General features: G+C 31.2%; 2 protein-coding genes across 2 annotated transcripts in view; both read left to right on the forward strand.

The window, feature by feature from the left end:
* The window catches only part of LOC134256990 (CD209 antigen-like protein C), a 65,659-nt gene that overhangs the window by 27,831 nt on the left and 15,648 nt on the right, over positions 1 to 22,180 (forward strand). The gene's annotated exons all lie outside the window — the stretch shown is intronic.
* On the forward strand, positions 1,101 to 21,284 carry LOC134256902 (C-type lectin 37Db-like). Its single transcript, XM_062739584.1, has 2 exons — positions 1,101 to 1,178; positions 21,067 to 21,284. Exons 1-2 carry the CDS (start codon positions 1,106 to 1,108, stop codon positions 21,282 to 21,284), a joined length of 291 nt encoding a protein of 96 aa, XP_062595568.1. The 5' UTR covers positions 1,101 to 1,105.

Below are 22,180 nucleotides of genomic sequence, written 5' to 3' on the forward strand. Positions count from 1 at the left end.
AAATCATATGATTAACAAATACAATTAGATTGTCATTGATTTTATTAATAACAATTAGGAAGGGAAATTCAAAAACATTTGAGAAAGTTATGTTTAAAAATGTCATAATAAGGTACCGTAAGAGAACTAAAAAGAAAGAATAACAATTTGTGGTTTTGTCTTGAGGTTAAATAAATCTTTGTCAAGGTATTTTTAGTCAGTTGGTCAGGAAACGTTTTTAGATGACCTTAAGGAATTTATTTAAACTGAACTTTCATGACCTCAAATTTTTTTCGAGGAGTAAGCCAACGTAGTGCATGTACATGTAATACAGTGAAAACGAAGTTAACTAAACATAACAAAATCTGCAAACCTTTTATTATATATTTTTTTAAAGGAACAAAGACCTTTTCTTTAGAAAGAGTTTAGGTTTGGGAAAAAATCTCGTTTGAAAGACATTCTGAAGATTCAAAAGTGGAAAAGTTTACATCAGTTGTAATTTCTAATTTCTGCTTTTATGTTGAATCAGAAAAAATAAATATGCAGTTAATTTTCGTATAAATCATAAGAAATCAAACGAAAATATGACAAATATCACATCAAAATAAATAAATATTCATGGTTAACTTGTGATTCTCTTTTTATGTATATCTTAATTGCAATGAGCGTTTTCGGCCAATAAATAGCTTTCATCTACCTATCAATTTATTTTGAGACCTTTGAAAAGAAACTGATAAGATGACCATTTTACTCATTGATCAGATCCTCGAATTCACTTAAACCTTTCCCTATCAGATTTGGTAGCAACCTGCGAGAAAGATAAGGTCTCCAATCAAAAGAGTTGTTATTATTGTTCATCATCCACAGCATTTAGACAGAAACTGGTACGATTAGAATCAACATCCTTAACTTATTTAAATTCAATATTGAATTCTTTCAGTTAACTTTATGTATAAGAAATATCTCAATGTCCAAAATACAAAGTATTTCATTATTATTGTTTAGAATGATATGTTCCGAAGCGTTTTTTGGTTTAGGATGACAGTTTTAAAGTGAATATATAATTTTTTTTTATTTAAACACAGATAATGATATTTTATGTATTTTGTAGTTGGCATTTTATCGGATGGGCACAGAACTCTTGGAACTTCAAAACGCAAAGGAAGAAAAATGGTTCGATAAGCAAGCCCGATTACGAGGTATGATATAAAAAAGTTGATATAATGATTCATTATAAATGATTGCTTATATTAACATTTTTTAACTTTTTACCTTAATTGCAGATGTGATTTCCATTTAAAAAAAAACTGTGTATTATCCTTCGTGTAAGTTATAATTATTGGATCATCCAACGTAACAGCTTTTGGTCAATTTGAGTGTCTGTTTTTAATTTTCGGTTGTGACGTTGCACTTCTTCGGCGTTCAACGATGATGAGTCGAACTAAAACGCATACGTTAACCTCTTGGCATCCTGTCTGTGATTTGTAATTTGAATGCAATATATTTCCAATCACTTTATAAAAAAAAAAACATATCAATGTAAATATAGAAAGTTGATAAAATTTTAGGCATTGTCAAAGTAAAGTGTAAAGCTTTGATTAAAATATAATAGAATAGAAACTTATTTTATTCTTTTAAAATTTATTAATATAGTCTATTTACTTTAAACCTGTATGCTTTTGTATTAAAAGACATTCTTGAAAGTTTATTTAAAAAATTGATTTAATTGTTAATTATCTTAATATTATCTAACAGATCATACGTCTCAGATCTGGCTTGGGGCTAATGACGTTCAACAACAAGGAAAATTTATATCTGTTTCTAATGCGGAGGGACTTTATTACAGCCACTGGACGACAGGAGAACCATATAAATACAAACTGGAACTAGAAAACTTGCTACGTATTGGCCATATTATAAAGGGATGAATGATGAATCATGTTACACTAAGTGTTATTACATGTATGTATTTAAAAAATAAAAATAAAAATCATATTTGATTGCCATATATACTTTGGTATTGCAATGCCAACGGCAAAGATAACACTAGCATGTGATAATAAACTCTGCCACTAAAGGAAAATTAAAAATTATAGAAAAGCAAAGTACACTCTCTTTTGTTTTATCATGTAACTCTTAAGGTAAGTCACTCGTCAACATTTTAGAAAAGTTCATTCAGAACCGCTAACTTCAAAACTATTTATCAAAATTCAATTTTTATGACATACTAAAATTCAACAATGTAATTTTTTAACATTTAATGAAAAAACTGCTCAAAAATCTACAGAGAAGCCAGATTTATAAGGGACTATTTTTTGTGGTGGATGGATATTTAGCAGAAAATTCTGCAAATCATCACATTTAATAAATTTAACATCGTGGAACTTTAGCCTCCCATACTTTTACTCGGAGAATATTTTCCGTTAAGATATTGCTAGGAATACTTAATATAGGTATAAGTCATGGTAAAATTTACACAATTTTTCGCCTGAAAATCATATATTTTGACCAATATTTCAAAATTAAAATCACTGACCCCATCTTTTTCTATCATCATTTTAAACTACTCAATACTTGTGACTGATCAGCACTTAAGTCATAAAAAGTTTGATATAAGAACATGTTTTATTCCTTATTTAGTTTTTAATACCCCCAAACATGTTACTTTTTAGTGCAAAAAGGTCACACAAAAATTTACGCGCATTAATTTATTAAATAGTTCTCTGAGATTAGTCCAAAATATTTTTAAAAATGTTTTACAGAAAAATACTTCAATGTGCACATATAACAAGCACAACTACATTTCCCTTTTCATCATATTTATATACATGTATAAAGATATAGGCATAAACCAGGTTTAATCTTTAATGAGTGTGTTAAATTGTATAAATGTTTTGAAACGGGTTGGGGTCATCTTTCTTGCTTTATAATCAACAAAAGTTGTATATATAGTCTTAGGTATTTTTCCCTTCCCTAGTATATATTGCAAACGGGATTCAATGCAAACATATAATAGAACTGCTTGCAGAAAACTGAAACTTAAATAATCTTCTACGTTTTCCACAAGTGTATTTTTGCATTAGTGCCTATATTAGTTTATATTTTGTTTAAAGCTTGAATTTCAATGCACAATGTTTTATTTTTGATATTCTCATTTCTGTTCATAAAATATTTATCTTGTATTCATGCAATGCACGCGTGCATAACATGTTTATGAGGGAAAGGTTGGATTTTAACCTTTTTAGCTCACCTGAGCCGAAGGCTCAAGTGAGCTTTTCTGATCACATTTTGTCCGGTGCCCGTCTGTCCGTCCGTCCGTCCGTCTGTCTGTCTGTCTGTCTGTCTGTCTGTCTGTAAACTTTTCACATTTTCGACTTCTTCTCAAGAACCGCTGGGCCAATTTCAACCAAACTTGCCACAAAGTATCCTTGGGTGAAGGGGATTCAAGTTCCTTCAAAAGAAGGGCCACGCCCTCATTCAAGGGGAGATAATTGGGAATAAATGAAAATTTGGTGGTATATGATTGCGCCCATGACAAAAGGGCCTTATGGCATTTTTGCTAGAACAGAGAAATAACGTCATAAAGATGTGACGTTGCAGACTGACGGTGAACTTCGACGCAGAATTTTTTTTAACCACGTGTTTTGACGTTTGACGCATCCAGAGTTTTTATTGCTGTTCCCAACATGTGGAATTTATTTTCATTTATAAATTAATTTAAACAATATCTGAATCTCCCAATCCACTGATTTTAATATATATAAATGAAAATATTAAGAACTGGTTTCTTAAAAAACATATCTAATATCTCTAACACCAACAGTTTTCCTACATCAGTACATGACTGACTGACATCTTCGCTAGTGATCGACGAAGATGAGAAGCTGTCGACAAGGTGCTTTTCTGATAGAATAATCAACCTGTATACTCTAGATAGATAAATTTTATTTACATATTTATATCAGATTTAGGATGCATGTTAGACAGGGGTAAATTGTTAAAATATTGCAAAGGAAGATTGTCTTCCTTTTTTGAGATCCGCTCCACCAATCTCGATACACTGTATACATCGCGATCGCGTCGATCACATGTAAACAATGATCCATCTGTGCATACTACTTAAACTTTTGTTTAATTGTTTGTACTAATGGTGAAACTAAACATACATCTTCTATGTCTTTACAAATCAAACAAAAATGTTTAAGAACGACAGTAAAGATATAAATAAAAAATAGGAGAGATAACTCTGATGTCAACAATCGATATAACAGGGGTACCAGAGAGGGACTTTCATTGTATGAATTTGAATTTTCTCTCGGATTATAAAAGAGATCTTTTGACCAAATAAAAACACTTTTAACTGTCAGCATAATTATGATTTTTTAGATACAAAATATTGTTGTACTTTGGGAATAAGGTCCCGTAAATGTAGAAAGGAAAAACAAAGAAAAAAAGGAAAACAGTAACTATTAAATAAACAAACGTACTTTCAAAATGTTTGGCTTTCTTAAAATCTCTCATCCAAAGCTTTTTTTGGTTTTTTTTTTTTTTTGCATGAAATGATTTAATAATGAATTTCAATTTTTTAATAATAATATACATTTAAAGTATCTACCGTATCATGAATCATGATTAAATAAATAAAACTTTAAAAATGTTGTTTTAATTGTCTTAATAATTTTCTTGTTGCACTATAAGACACTTCAATTTAAAGAAATTAAAACAAGCAAAAACATCCAAATAAAAAAGGTGTTCTAAATTTCTTATTTAATTGAATAGAGCTGTTCAAGTAAATCTGATAAGAGAGAGAGAGAGAGAGGGCAAGAGAGAGAGAGGATGGAGGGTAAAGATAAAGATATTTATATTGAATCTATTTATCCTTTATTGAGAAGTGTGAAACTCTATTGAAAAAGGTAAGTTTTCAAAACAAACAAAATCATAAAATACTCTAAAATCAAAATTTTTTTTTTGTCATTTAAACTACATATATGGCTATTCATTTTCAAGATCTCCAAATTTAATATACATGTAACTCTTTGGTACTTACGTGGTGTTTTTTTAACAGAGTTCAAATGTTTTAAGTATTATCTGCAAATTAATCCCTGAAACCATGAAGAACTTTGTCTTTCACAAAAGCTCGATCAGCATTGAATGTCTCTAAACAGATCAATTATCATGCAAAAAAACCATTTCATCACTGGACTTACGAGGGCGTAAAGTTCGTGGACAACACTGATAATTACTGACAAACATTAATAAAATATATGAAACTATTATTTTCATTAAATTCATGTTTCATTTTATTAACATGAAAGTTATCAACAAAATCTAAGCACAAAAGTTATATTTTTATCAGATTAAAAAATGCACACACTCATACCCGGAGCAGTAAACTGAAAATTCTTGACGTTACCTGACGTCAAAAGCATAATACTAGTATGAGTAACTTTTCTCAATATAGTCACCGTTTCACTCAATACAGTTCTTATGTCGCTTTAACCAGTCATAAATATGTGCACAAAATGTTCAGGTTGCATACGTAAAATAATATATAATAATGCCTGTCTCATATCCTGCAATCCTCTAACCTCTCTCCGCGTAAAAACGATTTTATAAATGGAAATAAGTCACGTTACGAAGTTCATTTTTTACAGCACTGCAATCTCGGAATGATGGTTTTCCCTCTCGCATGTCATCCTGTTAACTGTTCTTTCAGTCCGAAAATATTATATATCACTTAAATACTAATGTACGGCTCCTTTTACTATGTTTTCCCGATTGTTTACAAAATGTATTGGTCTCTGTAGGTGTTTATCCGATGTCTACGCAGAATTTTATCACTGCTCACTGCTCCACCTATTCCGAAAAAGTCCCTTTTTTGACCATTTCCGATCCATATTAACATATTCTAACTTTAATTGCTCAGCCATTTCACAACTTTGAATGTTCAAATTTTGCAGGTGTGAAGTGGTAACTTTTGTCAACCTCGTAATGTAAAAGTCATCCAGATTTCTGCATTATTTTATAAAATACAATTGAAATTTATAAAGTGATAAATAATTTCTTAATTAAAATTTTGCGGTGCTCCGGGTCTTCATACCAAGTCTTATTATGAAGTCATAATTGTAATTAAACATTTAAAATTGAATCAGATTTTACTTTTCTCAGTTCTCATTTAGTAAAGGATTAAAAATATGCTAATAATAAATATCAATGACGCAACTTTTATTCAATTCTTAGCTTGTCCACGAACTTTACGGACAACCCTCGTATAATCTCATTGCATATCATTATACATGTATAAGCACATATTATGATTTTGTTTGTTTTGATTGACAAAAAAAAATCCTTATAAATCCAGGGTCGGATTTTATTTCTTCATGTAAATGCTGACATAAAATAAAATTCAATGCTGAAAATACACGACATGAAACCGCAACAACATGCTTGCATTTTGTTTTATTTTGGCCCTAGTGCAGGGGATCGGGGTGTCCTTTTGTATTCTGTAACATGTAAGGCTTTACAAGGCTTATCATATCAAAGCTTCTGGCACGGGAACAGAATGGAATTCATACTCTGTAAAATTCACTTTATAAAATAAAAGTAGAAAACAAAATCATTAAAATTAAGGGGAATTTTTAAAATTAAGTCATTTAATAATATGATGAATTTTCTAAGATGCTTTCATCACTACAAAAATCTGACATTTCAAACTCAGCCAGTTCACAGACAATTGTCAGGAAATATATTATACAAAATAGTCATATTTAACTGACTGTATATTTAGGCATGAACAGTACTAGTAACATAATATTAATTTTTAACCCACCCCTACCCCAACAAAATCTTTACATTAAAATGCATGATTCAAAAAAATTACAGGATATAGTTATTATTGATTTGTCTACTGGATATTTTGCTTGAAATTAATGACAAAAAAATGACGAACCAATTTTGTTCAAAATTCTTTTTAAAAATTATGTAACTAGTTTCGTTAATTTTTATTCTATTGGTATGCTTCTAAAACCATCCAATTGAAAAAAAAAAAAACCCAGATTTTGTTAATCTAGGGTGTCATTATATACAGGTACATGATAAACAAGTCTGAATTTATAGCAATTCAGTTCCAGGCTCGATTTAGGCGATTTTAAAAATGGCAATGCTCAGAATTAAAAGTACTAATATAATATCTTACTCTTCGAAAGTTGTCGGAGTTTATTTCTTGATAATTCTGCAAATCTCATGTGCATCTGTCTCTGTGTCTGACGCTAAGGAGACAAAATGTCCATGTAAATCTCGTGCGGCTGCAAAGGTGTTTGACGTCATTGGGCGAGGACTATTGAAATTGGCATGGAAGTCCTTGTGTAATTTAAGTCTATGTCTGCATTTTTAAAGTCTAAATCTACCATTTTATTTCACAATGAAATGAAAATATAAGGAATCACTGTCTAGTTAGGAGAGTATGCCAGGGACATCAACAATAGTGGGAACATGGGATAATTAAAGCATAACGGGCTTCGCCCGTTATGCAAATTATCCCATGTTTCCCACTATTGTTGATGCCCTGGCATACACTGTCTAGTTAGGAGAGTATGCCAGGGACATCAACAATAGTGGGAAACATGGGATAATTAAAGCATAACGGGCTTCGCCCGTTATGTAAATTATCCCATGTTTCCCACTATTGTTGATGCCCTGGCATACACTGTCTAGTTAGGAGAGTATGCCAGGGACATCAACAATAGTGGGAAACATGGGATAATTAAAGCATAACGGGCTTCGCCCGTTATGCAAATTATCCCATGTTGCCCACTATTGTTGATGCCCTGGCATACTCCCTTACTAGGCAGTGATTCTTTAAGTATACCCGGTATTATGCATATTATTTCAAACTACATGAAAACGTGAATTTACAAGCTGTAGGGTTAATGGTATTGGTTGCAGGAGAGACACCCTTCCTGCGCACCTAAAATTTGGGAAGTAAAAAAATATTTATTTATTTATTTTAACTCGTGTTCACAAGAATTGTAAGTTTCTGCCATTAAGATTATTAAAAGTATTTAAAAGTTATTAAAAGTAATTAAAAGTACTAATATAATATCTTACTCTTCGAAAGTTGTCGGAGTTTATTTCTTGATAATTCTGCAAATCTCATGTGCATCTGTCTCTGTGTCTGACGCTAAGGAGACAAAATGTGCATGTAAATCTCGTGCGGCTGCAAAGGTGTTTGACGTCATTGGGCGAGGACTATTGAAATTGGCATGGAAGTCCTTGTGTAATTTAAGTCTATGTCTGCATTTTTAAAGTCTAAATCTACCATTTTATTTCACAATGAAATGAAAATATAAGGAATCACTGTCTAGTTAGGAGAGTATGCCAGGGACATCAACAATAGTGGGAACATGGGATAATTAAAGCATAACGGGCTTCGCCCGTTATGCAAATTATCCCATGTTTCCCACTGTTGTTGATGCCCTGGCATACACTGTCTAGTTAGGAGAGTATGCCAGGGACATCAACAATAGTGGGAAACATGGAATAATTAAAGCATAACGGGCTTCGCCCGTTATGCAAATTATCCCATGTTTCCCACTATTGTTGATGCCCTGGCATACACTGTCTAGTTAGGAGAGTATGCCAGGGACATCAACAATAGTGGGAAACATGGGATAATTAAAGCATAACGGGCTTCGCCCGTTATGCAAATTATCCCATGTTGCCCACTATTGTTGATGCCCTGGCATACTCCCTTACTAGGCAGTGATTCTTTAAGTATACCCGGTATTATGCAGTATTATTTCAAACTACATGAAAACGTGAATTTACAAGCTGTAGGGTTAATGGTATTGGTTGCAGGAGAGACACCCTTCCTGCGCACCTAAAATTTGGGAAGTAAAAAAATATTTATTTATTTATTTTAACTCGTGTTCACAAGAATTGTAAGTTTCTGCCATTAAGATTATTAAAAGTATTTAAAAGTTATTAAAAGTAATTAAAAGTACTAATATAATATCTTACTCTTCGAAAGTTGTCGGAGTTTATTTCTTGATAATTCTGCAAATCTCATGTGCATCTGTCTCTGTGTCTGACGCTAAGGAGACAAAATGTCCATGTAAATCTCGTGCGGCTGCAAAGGTGTTTGACGTCATTGGGCGAGGACTATTGAAATTGGCATGGAAGTCCTTGTGTAATTTAAGTCTATGTCTGCATTTTTAAAGTCTAAATCTACCATTTTATTTCACAATGAAATGAAAATATAAGGAATCACTGTCTAGTTAGGAGAGTATGCCAGGGACATCAACAATAGTGGGAACATGGGATAATTAAAGCATAACGGGCTTCGCCCGTTATGCAAATTATCCCATGTTTCCCACTATTGTTGATGCCCTGGCATACACTGTCTAGTTAGGAGAGTATGCCAGGGACATCAACAATAGTGGGAAACATGGGATAATTAAAGCATAACGGGCTTCGCCCGTTATGCAAATTATCCCATGTTTCCCACTATTGTTGATGCCCTGGCATACACTGTCTAGTTAGGAGAGTATGCCAGGGACATCAACAATAGTGGGAAACATGGGATAATTAAAGCATAACGGGCTTCGCCCGTTATGCAAATTATCCCATGTTGCCCACTATTGTTGATGCCCTGGCATACTCCCTTACTAGGCAGTGATTCTTTAAGTATACCCGGTATTATGCAGTATTATTTCAAACTACATGAAAACGTGAATTTACAAGCTGTAGGGTTAATGGTATTGGTTGCAGGAGAGACACCCTTCCTGCGCACCTAAAATTTGGGAAGTAAAAAAATATTTATTTATTTATTTTAACTCGTGTTCACAAGAATTGTAAGTTTCTGCCATTAAGATTATTTGTTACCCTACCCCCCCCCCCCAACCAACACACAAATAATCCTACCAATGTTAATCCTGGGTCTATCTATTGTGTAAATGTGTGCGGATTATAATTCATTCATTTGCTTATAAAATTTCCATTTTTTTGATTGGCAAATATTAAAATATTTACTGCTACACTGAAACATATTTCGTGTTTCCTTTATATTTTCCAGACAGCAGTGTTATTTTTTACCCTTTGCAGACAGACAACCTTAAAAATGCAATGAATCGACCGAATTTCCTTTGTATTTACTGTCTTTTGTATATCGTTAAAACATTGTATCACACAGTTTTTCTATCTTTATATAAAATTTAGAAAAAAAAGAACGATCAAATAAATTTTCACTTTGCAGGAGCATTTAGGTAGCGTATTGTTGTTCCAGATATAATTTTTAAAAAATTAATTTTCACATGTACGATAACTTGAGATGTAGAGTTTTATGCTGAATTCAGGCAAAAAAGTTACATATTGACCTATCGAGAGCAATTGAATTGAATTCTAACGAATTGTGCAGGCTTATCAAATGACTCTTGCATGGATAACTAGTAAATATTTTGTTTGAGAAAATAATTGTTTTAAAAAAACTGAAAAGATGTCGCCCGCTGTTCAGGTCTCTTCCTGATGTCAGAGAAAAGCGAAATGTAAAACAAGCAGTCACTCATCATTCTATACACCGCTGACGAATTCATAATATATTATATACATCTATAACTATTAAATAATTATTAATAATTAAAAGAGACAATGAGATATAAATGATATGAATTGGTAAATATTAAATATTATACAACTATTAATTACCGTAGTAAAATTGCAGAAGAAAATCATTGAACGTTCACTCGGAAAACGTTTGACGTTGATGAAAAACATGACGTCATTATGAACCTGTTAAAGTATCTTAGATAAAAATGAAGAAAAAAAACCTACTTAGAGTAGACATAGGACCATAAAAATTTCTAACCTTGGCAACTTCTAACCTTACTCTATCAAAATCCGTGAAAAACTCAAAATGTATAAAATTTGCCATAAGGGCCCTTTTCCCAATCATATTGTAAAAATTTCTTCTCAAGAATTAACGTGTCAGGAAAGATGAAACTTTTGGGGAAACATCCTCAGGTAGTGTAGATTCAAGTTTGTTCAAATCAAATGGATTTAATAATTTACAAAAAAAAACAAAAAAAAACGAGGGTTCAAATATAACGGTCGGTATGGTCAATTGAAATTTGTGGGGACATAAAAAAAATATCGACTTTATGTGCCACATGTAATTTGAAAATGCTATATTTACCTGGAAAGACATTGTTAAAATACTTAACATTAAATCGTCACAGCATTTTGTAGAATTCGGACAAAGGAACAGCATATAACAATATTTTAATCAGATAGGTGCCCCATCTTCTCACAAATACCCAAGAGAGAACATTTGTTAAATGTACATACCGTTTACTTAAAAACAAATTTTTAAACAAAATTGGAGAATTGATAAACTTGCTTAATGTATGACGAAACATTGGTGCTCTTTTTATAGTCGTTAAGTCGTAAAGATAAGTATGCTGAGGATTTCTGTTCATGGATTCAAAGACTTAAGACACATGTAACTGGTAACGGGGAATGCCTTTAGGGATTGAAACTATTAAGAATATGTATTACGTACTTTTCTTACTTAAGATGACATGTTGCATTATTTATTGAACTAAATTTGTTCAAATAATGACCCCCAGGGGTAGCGCGGGGCCAAAATGGCCGACCAAAGTATTTAAAGATATATATAGGAAAATTCTTTAAAAATCATTTTCTAAAAATAGCAAATCCATGATTGGTCATGGGACTACTTTTGGATTTAAACTTAACAATAAAAAGCCATTTTCTACTTTTTCGTAGCCACTGTGCTCAGGTGAGCGATGTGGCCCATGGGCCTCTTGTTTGATTTTAGGATGATGTCAAATGTAAGATATATTGAGTCACTGCTGATAAATCATTTGTTGGTTTCTTGTTTTGTTTCTTGTGAGCAATATTTTCATGTTACTATTGATCAAATAACAATTACCAGGGAATTAGAAGATCGTAACTGTATATGAAAAAAAAAAACAAAAACGGACAGATCAGTTTCAGATAAGTATTGTTTTTTGTGGCATGGTGTGTACATGTTGTGTGGAAGTCGGTACTAAAAAATAAAACTGGAAAACTTCTACTTTTCTTAACTTTGATTTTATCTATACATGTAGTATTATCCATTTTCAAGCTTGAAAAGTCTGCATCTGGTATGCAATGTAAAACTTTATATATCTAATTTGCTTGCAAAGTTATAAAAAAAGAATAATGTAGTAATCTTCAATTTTTAAAGTATTTTTTTTTCCAAAAATAAATTGTATTGATATAGTTTCTGAATGAAGCTATAATTATCGACATGATTCTTTTATTTGGATAATTCATTGATCATAACGATTTCTTCGGAGCGGAAGCATTATTGAAGAGTGACCTCTATGTTTGTTTACCTCTGTGAATCTGTGTACGTTAAATGTTTTTTAAGGTTATCAGAACTGCATCTAAATCAAACCAAAATGCTCTCCGGTGCGCAATAATGCCATCCGTGTATTAATACTAATATTGTCCTATTTCGAATGCTCGAGATACAGCAAAAATTAAGCAAATGCCTTGAAATTTCGCCCCCTAAAAACAACAATTAGTGTTTTGTACCTATGTTAAACTTATTTTTAGAAATAAAACTCATGTCCTCTTTAATGAAACCCTAGTTTTTTTTAGCGTGTGCAGTAGGCCCGTATCTTGTTTACAATGAAACACAATTAAAAAGAGGTCTATATTTATTTGCAATAAATTAAGAAGCTTCAAAATATGATAAAGAAAGAACTTTATTCGGTAGTAACTAATATCTGCTCCCCACTCCCCAAATCAAACTTGGACGGAGAAATATTTTATCATGTTCTTAAACAGGGAGATATATGTTACTTTAAAGCAAAGAGTATTTCTATAAGCAATGACGTCATATGTTTGAAATGACATCACGAAAATGACGTTGATTTAAAATTTCCATGATTTTCACAGAAAAATTTATTACATCGACATTTTGAGTAAAAGTCACCAAGCGCAGGTTTATCAGGGTCGATATTTTGATAAATGTGTAGAATGATAATATCAATGTAATATTTAAATATTGCTCCCGATCAAACTTGCGCTCTATAAACTTAAGGGCTAAAATTGTTGAAATTTTGTTCATTTTGTCCTTTTTCTGAAAAATTATATAAAATTGGACTAGTTTGTGACGTCATAAAACAAACAATGTCAATAAACTATTTTGAAACTTTAATATGTTCAGTTTATCTATATTTCTTATACAATTTATAGAATTTAAACATTTCAAGAATTTTTCAAAATTTGACTCTTGTGGGGGCAAAGATATGCCGTATACCGCATATAGTTCTTTTTCCTGAAAAAAAAATTAAGCACATGCAGTGACCTATCATTTTGCAGGACAACTCTCGTACTAAATAAACTCTAGAAAAAGAAAAAAAATCAACTTATTTACAAAGCACCAACAGCTTCCAAACTATAATTCATGCGTTTAATAGTAGGTCAATAAAGTTTTAAGAATAAAAAAAAAATCCTTTCGTGATCTTCTCTTACGTGTATGTCAAAACTGAATTGATTGAATTTTGGTTTCAACATGTTACCTGTGTTACTGACTCAAGTAGTCGTTAATAACGGTCAACAAATATTGAAACGGAACTCGAAATACTGTTAAATGCTGATAAACAGCTGCAGCAAAGGCCATTTATAAAGCATTTAACCGACTATATTGAGAGAAAAAATAATGAACATCATTTAAAAGTGACAACCAACACCAACCACTCCCATACACCAACCTTCCTCCAAAGTGGCTTCGTTAGCATGAAACGCATCCTGAAAGCTTTATATAAACACTGTTCATAGATACTTTATGATTTTAATTAAATAAGTTCTTTAAATAATCACTAAGCATTTTATAGTTACCGTAAACCAGCTTGTTTTAGCATGCAAGAAATATCAGTGACTTCCATACAAATAAATTATATCTGTGAAAAATCGGGAATTTTATTTGTGTGTTCATTAAGCAAATTGTGTTGTAAAATGGAGATTGTATTTTAGAACATATTCATATTTTTAAAATACATGTATATTTTACGAAAGCCCAGAAGGCTCATTCAAGATACGAGTTTCAAAATACGAGATTCGAAATTCGAGTTTCGAAATTCAAGATCCAACATAACCAATCAAAAGCGGGTTCAACATTTGATTACTCCTCTTTTTAAGCGGTTAGCTTTGCGAACCACTTTATGGCATGTGTCCAACGATGTTACGCAATTTTTGTCGACACCGGAAACTTCCATAAGGCGCTACCTATCGACAACGGAAACTTCAACAAAGCCTCTACCTGTGATTTGTTTCTTAAACACAAATAACATATGTTAAATAAAATCAATACTATCAAAACAATATAATTTTTCGGTTTTTAATTTTTTTCTGATTTTGTTTGTCAATGAAATAAATTTGATCCTCTTCTAAAAATCAGCCGATATAAAATATGCACAGAAAAAAGAGGCATGAAAAATCTTGATAATTAGTACAAATTGAAAATTATATTTAATAAATGATTATTTTTGAAAGTTTGCTATTAAAAGTCAATAATGTACATTTCTTAAAACTTTATTATCTTGTTTACCTGTCTTTCTTCCTGTGAGAGAAATAGTTCATAATATCAATAAATAGATGTACTCAGTATCTGTATCAAAATACAGAATAAACAGTGATCGGTCTCAAAAGAAAACGTATCCTTGAAAGTTCTTGTGCCTAGGAGAAGTAAGCATCCCCTTTGACAGGTCACACCTGCTGACCCGCAGTGAGCCTACGAAACTGAAGCTCTCTGAAATTAATTAATTCTCTGCTCGTTCATCTGTTTTTCTCAGACTAGCCAGCTAAAGATCTATGTACAGTACTCCAAATCAATTAATCTTAAGACTTTGAATTATCATTTTACCGGTATTTTCTTTTTGAGTTGTTTGATATTGTAGCCTTTACAGTTACCTAATTTCAGAATCAATAGAGCATGAAAGACAATATTAAATTTGCAACATCAACATAATTTTTTCCCGTTCTGAGCACTTTTGGAAGCCACCAATGGAGACAATTAGAGAGAAAATTTTTGATTCAAACTTAAAATCTCAGGTTGATATTTTGAAACATACATTTGTGACATCAGTCTGGGATGTTATTGGTTTTACCATTTAGTTAAGTACTACAAAATTCAGTGTGTCTGCTTTTTCGCTGATGGCATTGGACAAAGATATGCATGCTTAATTTAATATCATCATTCAATGCATTTTTTGTTATTGTACACTGTACATATTCGAGGAAAGGATGCTAAAAGCTTTTCAGTACTTTGATTTATGTGTTTACTATCAAGAAATTGTTGCATATATTTATAAGAAATGGGTCATTTGCTAAAAGAAAAAGAAAAAAAATGTTTTATGTATCAAAACGAAATGAAAATAAAACTTGCATTTCATTTTGAAAAAAAATATATATATATACATGTATAATCTTATTTTTCTAATTAAACAAAACAGTAAGTACGTGTACAGCTCAACAAACTTTTTAAACTCACATGGTTTTTCGCACAAATTAAAGTTTCTTGCAATAAAACTTAAAATTATCGAGTTTCAGTACGAGGTATAAGCCTTATATTATGAGAATAATTCCTGTTAAAGGTGCATATTCTCTAAAATCATTATCTTAAGTTTTAAAAGTCAGTGTTCTAAAAGGGAATTTGTTTATAAATCGTACGATGTCAAATGTGTATGATTCTATCATAGGTATTTACAAATCAATTAATCGAAATTTCTTTGATACCATTTGTTTGTAATGTTCAAATTGACTTCTTACAGATGAGTAGTTTTCTAGGTACTTTGCACATTTTCAATACTCGTCATAGTTTTGTCGAAATGCAGCACCCTCAGCTATGTTAAGGAGCGATATGGAAAATGTTTCCTTTACACCGTTTTAATATGTATTACTTCTTTTAAAAAAATTGTAACAATGTAACTGAATACTTGTAGAAAATTTAATATTGCCATCACTAATGAATAGGACTGGGCCGTAGTTTTTTACCAGTTATGTCGCACGCATCGGCTGTTTGTCACGTGACTTGCATAGAAATAGAGTCGCGAAGCTGAATGTAGGAAATGGGGATAGTGCAAGGGCATTCGCTTGTTTTTCAAGAAAAAAATTGCTACATGTACACATTAAAAGAGGTTTATTTCCTCTACCCACAAAGTGCTGGGATCTAGTCGGTGCTGTTTGCGAAGTACTTAAAATGTTGCCAAAAATGCATATAATAGCTAAAAGTTTCCATTTCGCTTAAATTCTGTCATAAATGAAATGAATGAATTGCAGACCAGGATCAGCACACAGCACTTTTCAAAATAAACCCTATATAAGCAAAAAATTATTCCAAATTTCAGCTCAAACAAAATAGTCTATGCCCTTGCACTTTTAATGTAAATCACGAATACACTCTTCGTTTTAGAGATATTCTCTAAATTCCTTATCCAGCTTCAATGCGACTAGATAAATTCATTTTCCATGCATATTGTATTGAATAAATTATTTTAATTTTAATCATTAGGTCTAAAAATTAGCAATGGTATCATATTTATTTAAGCATTCTTGTAATTATTAAACCAGTGAATCTAGTCCCCTAGATCACCTGTGCTGCGTCATGTGAAGGCTGATGACGTCATATTTGACGAAAGGCTTTCTTCTATTACTCGACTGTATTGCTATCAAGTATTGCAATTTTACAAGATTTTATAAATAATCGATAAAATAAATAAATTCAAGTTGTTATTTACGCATGATCATGTCGTTAATTTTTGTGGCTGGTTAAATTTCAATGACGTTACAATTAAACTTCCAATACGATGTACAAGGAATGTGAACTCTGACCTTCCTTAACATAGCTGAGCCGAAAAATGACAAAACTGTGTAAAGAAGTCATGTGAAAAGATAATAAAGTATTGTTTATCTTTCAACATAGTAAATTGTAAATATTGAAAAGATTTTTTTTTTACATTTATGGTCTGAAACTTTGAAATTTTGCGTTGGTAGGTAACTTTCATGATGCCACAAGAGAAGCTGTCGAACAGATGAGAAATACTTCTATCATCTTGCGCCTTAGTGTCATATTAATGTACAGATATTACATGAACTCCACTTTTTTCTGTATGAAGACAAGGCAAAAGTATGCTTTGAAATGAATGGATACAAAGACGGTTGCATCTGAAGAGAAAACATGAAAAAACCATTTGGAAACTCTCATATTATATCATCAAAGAGCATATAAAAACCCTACCAATTATTATGTGTGAATTATGTTTAAAGTAATGGAATATTATCAAAATTAAGTTATAAATCATTTTTAAAATATGTTTTGTTGACATGTTATATAATTTTGCTTTATGACAATGTGATCTTAATTTGTGGGAAACACCGTGTGAGTTTAAAAAGTTTGTTCAGCTGTAAAATAGAATATTATATGGTCTTGTCGTTGACTTGCAGAAAAGTAGGTCGACTATTTTTTTTTATAAGATCATTGATGAGGGAGAAAATTATTATTAGATATGAAATATTAAGAATCGTCTCTACACTGCACAGTAATTCATTGGTAAATATTTCATTACATTTATAAAGGGTACATTTGTGCAGAGAAATTGACTGATGAATCGAACTGTAGCGCTTTAAAGTTTTCCTGGTATATTTGGTCTTTGACCATAACGCTTTGGTCAGAGACTAAAATATAAAAACCATAACGCTATAGTTCTACAGCCAATTTAAACTTATCAACTATTTGATAAATAAAATGAAATAAATACCGCATTTATTTTATTTCAAATTGCCAATCTGTATTGTATATATAATTTTTAATTAATTTAAGAAATCAAAGCCTTAGACCAAGATAGATAAAGGAAAAAGTATTTTTTTATTATCTGTGCATATGGACTTTATTGTCTTTAAACAGATTGTGCATATATAATGTCCAACGACAAACCTCATACGAAAATCTGAGAAATCTTTTAACATTCTAGGAAGGGGGTGGGTACTGAAATGCGTGTAGCTTCAAAATGAATCTGATTACTTCATATTTTAACCTTAAGTCAATTAAAATGACAAGTACAGCTCATATTAGTTTTGGGAAAATTAATTTGTTATTTTTTAATTTGTTAGTTTTATCATCATTTTTTCTAGCACTTTAAAGCTTCAACCGTAAGCCAAAAACCAAAAGTCTTCATATAAAACCTCTTTCAATATAAATATATAAATGTATACCTATATATCAAAAGCAAGTCCTACATATTTTTTTCAATCATTTGTTCGAATTCTTGAGAAAGGTGAATATAATTACCGGCATTCAAAAATAAATAAATAAATAAATGTACTTGTAATCATATACCTTAATTTGAAAATGGTAATTTTAGCTACTAGGGGATTTATTTCGAAATGAAACCAATCTATCAAATGTTTTTATTTGCTTGTTGTTAAACGTGCAACTCGAGAATCTTTCACTGATTTTGGACACTCCATCACTGGCCGTGGAGAGCTGCAAATTTTGTTTTAAAATATAAACCCGGTACTCAGGGCCATTGAGCCAGGAGGGATCATATTTGTGCCAGCTTGAAACGGGACCCCGGTTAATACTTTTTTTTTTCTCAGAAGTACCGGTCTCTACGTTCACAGTGGGATTTGAACCTGCAACGTAAGGATAAACTCATTACTCCGCAACTCTAAAATAGATGCGTTAACCACTGTGCCATGCGGGAAACCTTAAGTGTTTGAAATCGACTTAAAAGATATAAATTGTTATATTAATATGACAAAAACATATGTTGACAATGTTAACTTATATGATAAAGTTGTCATGAATGAATGTCATTGATTTTTTGTTAGCAATAAATATACGATATTTGAGGAGCATTTATATTTAAAACAATGCATTTCAAAATTCATAGGCCAGTTTTCTTAATGATTTTAGGTTTCATTCCAGACCAGATTCAGATGGGTATGTATACATGTACTCTTTGATAGTTTTAATAACGATTTAAAGGAAGAGAATGCGACAACATCAAATAAATCTACCTAAATAAGTCAGATAAGGAAAGCCTTGATTTCTTGAATTTGCGCGCTGTTAAACTATGTTTTTGTCTCGATGTCCTTGTATTTTTCCCACTTATTGACAATTTTTAACAATAACTTATATAAAGAAATTTTAGCAGATTTAATTCATATAGGGAAATTGAGAATGATTTTTTTTTTCAAATTGGAGAAAAATTGACAATTACTCTAACAATCCTGCGTAAAAATCTGTGACGAATCACTCAAATATGTAGATTCATGATACATACTTACAAAATAGTTATTTTATTTATTACATTGGAAAGGACTTATATAGGTCATGCCTGATGTCCAATCCAGTTATGCAATCTGAAATAATAAGATATTGATTAAATTAATTAAAATAGTTGTCAAAATATTTGTTAAATGAAACATATGGAGATAACAAACAGTATTCAAGATTAAATTCCTTAAAACAATACAAAACAGGAGCATGCTCACTCCTCCATGGCATCCGATCCCACCTCTGATGATTTTGAGGTCTGTGTTTGCTCTGATCCTTTTTCTTTCTATTCTTCTATGGATTTTTTGATACTAAATACTGTTGTTCGTTATCTCATATGTTTAATATCCTTTCAGATTTGGTAACAATCTGCGAGAAAGGTTGGGTCTCGTATGAAGAGAGTTGTTATTATTTTTCAACGTCCACAGCCACATTTAAAGATGCCCTGGTATGGTAATAGTTTTACTTTTATTTTATCTTGAAAAGTTTTGAAATTATTTCAATTTCTTAATTTAATGTTTATCAATACACTAAAATGTATATTGTTAAATTTTATTTAATAAACCATAACTACCCTTTGACATTAACGTAAAAAGTATATTTATGCTGTTCTTATTTTGTCTCTTTTCCTTCAAAATGTTTATTTCTGTTTTCTAATTTTAAATTCCTATTTTTTTCATGCTGGTTGCACACAAAGGTGTTTTTCGCAGTGAAATGTGTTATATGCTTGTTCTGAAATATCTATAAAATTCTTTCTTATGAATTCTTTCGACGATTTATGTAAAATATAGATAATATATTCTGAAAATCCAGGAAAAATTTGAGCCAAATTAAATATAAAAATGACACTTTTTTTTTTAGAAAAATCTAAAAATCTACAACATATATATATATAACATATATTCTTTTGATGTTCTTTTCTGAATATTTAAGATAACTTCGCAGCTAGGATAAGGCTGTCCGTAAAATATCAAACTCTTGTAACTGTAGTAACTTCTCTGGACTTTCTAGAGATGACGTCATAATATAATATGACGTCAAGTCACTGCATAATTGAGCTGACATGACGTGGAAAGTGTCATAATTTTTAAAGGGCATGTAGATTTTTTTTTGGTGGGGACTTGTTGTATAATTCAAGTATAGAGACTGCTATTTAAGCTCGAGTGTGCTGTTATGATGTTGAACATTTGAATTTCAAACAAGGATTACATATTAAAATCAAAACCTAAGTCAAATTAAAATGTATATTTTTAATGCATTTTACGCCCTCGGACAGCCTTATCAGAACAGGGTTTGGCATATCTGCTTACATTATGCAAAAATTCTTTCTTTAAAAATGTCAGATACTTTTATTTCTTAAACCCTCTGAGCACAAAACATTTTGTAGTCGTCATGTTATCGGATGGGCGCAAAACTCTTGGAACTTCAGAATGCAATGGAAGAAAAATGGTTTGATAACCAAATCCGATTACTAGGTATAATTTTATAAATTGAAAACATTTTAGACACTATCAAAGAGAAGTGTTATATGTATGCTGATTGTCACTGATTTATTAAATCTATATAAAAATATCTTTTTATTGCTTTTTATAATAAAAATAAAATATATTTTTATTTCTATTCCGTTGAAATTCATTTTAATAATCTATCAATTAAAAAAAAATGATACACTCTTCTGTCATAGAAAATTTGAAAGGTTATGCTGTGTACGATGAATAAGGTTTAAATGCATTTCATAATAGGTCATTCGCCCCAGGTCTGGCTTGGTGCAAGTGATACTCAACAGGAAGGAAAGTTTATATCTGTCTCAAAGGCTGAAGGACTTCCTTATAGCCACTGGTTAAAGGGACAGCCTGATAACTACGGCGGAGGAGAAAACTGTGTGACCTACTGGGTCTCTTATAGAGCGATGAATGATGCACCATGTAACTACAAGTATACTTATGTATGCAAAATATAAAAATATGAAAATAAAAGGCCTTTCATTTTATGTGAATTAAACCTGTTTTGATATTAGTTTTTAATTTCAACTCGGATTACACTATTATATAGAAATAAACATTGTCCCTAGAACACATTGAATTCTATGGTTAACTAAATCTCATTCTTTATTTCTTTTTCCAAAATAACCCCTTTAAATGATAATGATAACAAAATAAATATGCACTTTGCATTAATTTATCCAAAATGCTTAAAGCTTCAACTCTTTTTGTGAAAAATATTTTTGGACCAGAAATTAACTCCCAAAAATCCGACTTATAGGCGAGTATATATGGTACACGGAGAAAAAAGTACTGTAAAATCACAAAGTTTTTAGAGTCAGGATTTTGTTGTTTGAGGAAAATAAATTGCTTCATCGAGGAGATTTGATTTCGTGGTTGAGGAATTTTCATTGATAATAAATGAGAATAAAAATGTATTTCGTGATAGACATAAATTTGCAGATCTCCTCATACCTTGAAAACAAGGCAAATTAAATTCCGACGAAAATTGCTGATTTCATAGTACTTTGCTTTCTATAGTTTAGTTGAATTTTATCATATTGCTCATGAATTTTGCATACCAGAAGGTATACCATATTTCTCAATTTGATCAATATATGTAGAAACTGAAGTATTTGAAGTATTAGAAGAGTCAGAAGGTTGTCTGCAATCTTTTTCAGGAGGTTGTATTTCGGAATAAGGTGTTTTCATGGTTCATAGTAAAGACATTTTTCATCTAGAATTTAATAGTTTCCTTACCTTGTTCATCCCTGGATAAAGAATCTCCAAAGATAGCATAATGCATGTTTAAGATAGATACCTTTCAACCACACAGGGAGACTTCCATGTGACAAACACTTGTTAAAATATATTA

The sequence above is a fragment of the Saccostrea cucullata genome, unplaced genomic scaffold, assembly GCF_032062105.1.
Source record: "Saccostrea cucullata isolate Sc308-1 unplaced genomic scaffold, CSIRO_AGI_Scuc_v1 ctg1755, whole genome shotgun sequence".
In the NCBI taxonomy this organism is placed as follows: Eukaryota; Metazoa; Mollusca; class Bivalvia; order Ostreida; family Ostreidae; genus Saccostrea; species Saccostrea cuccullata.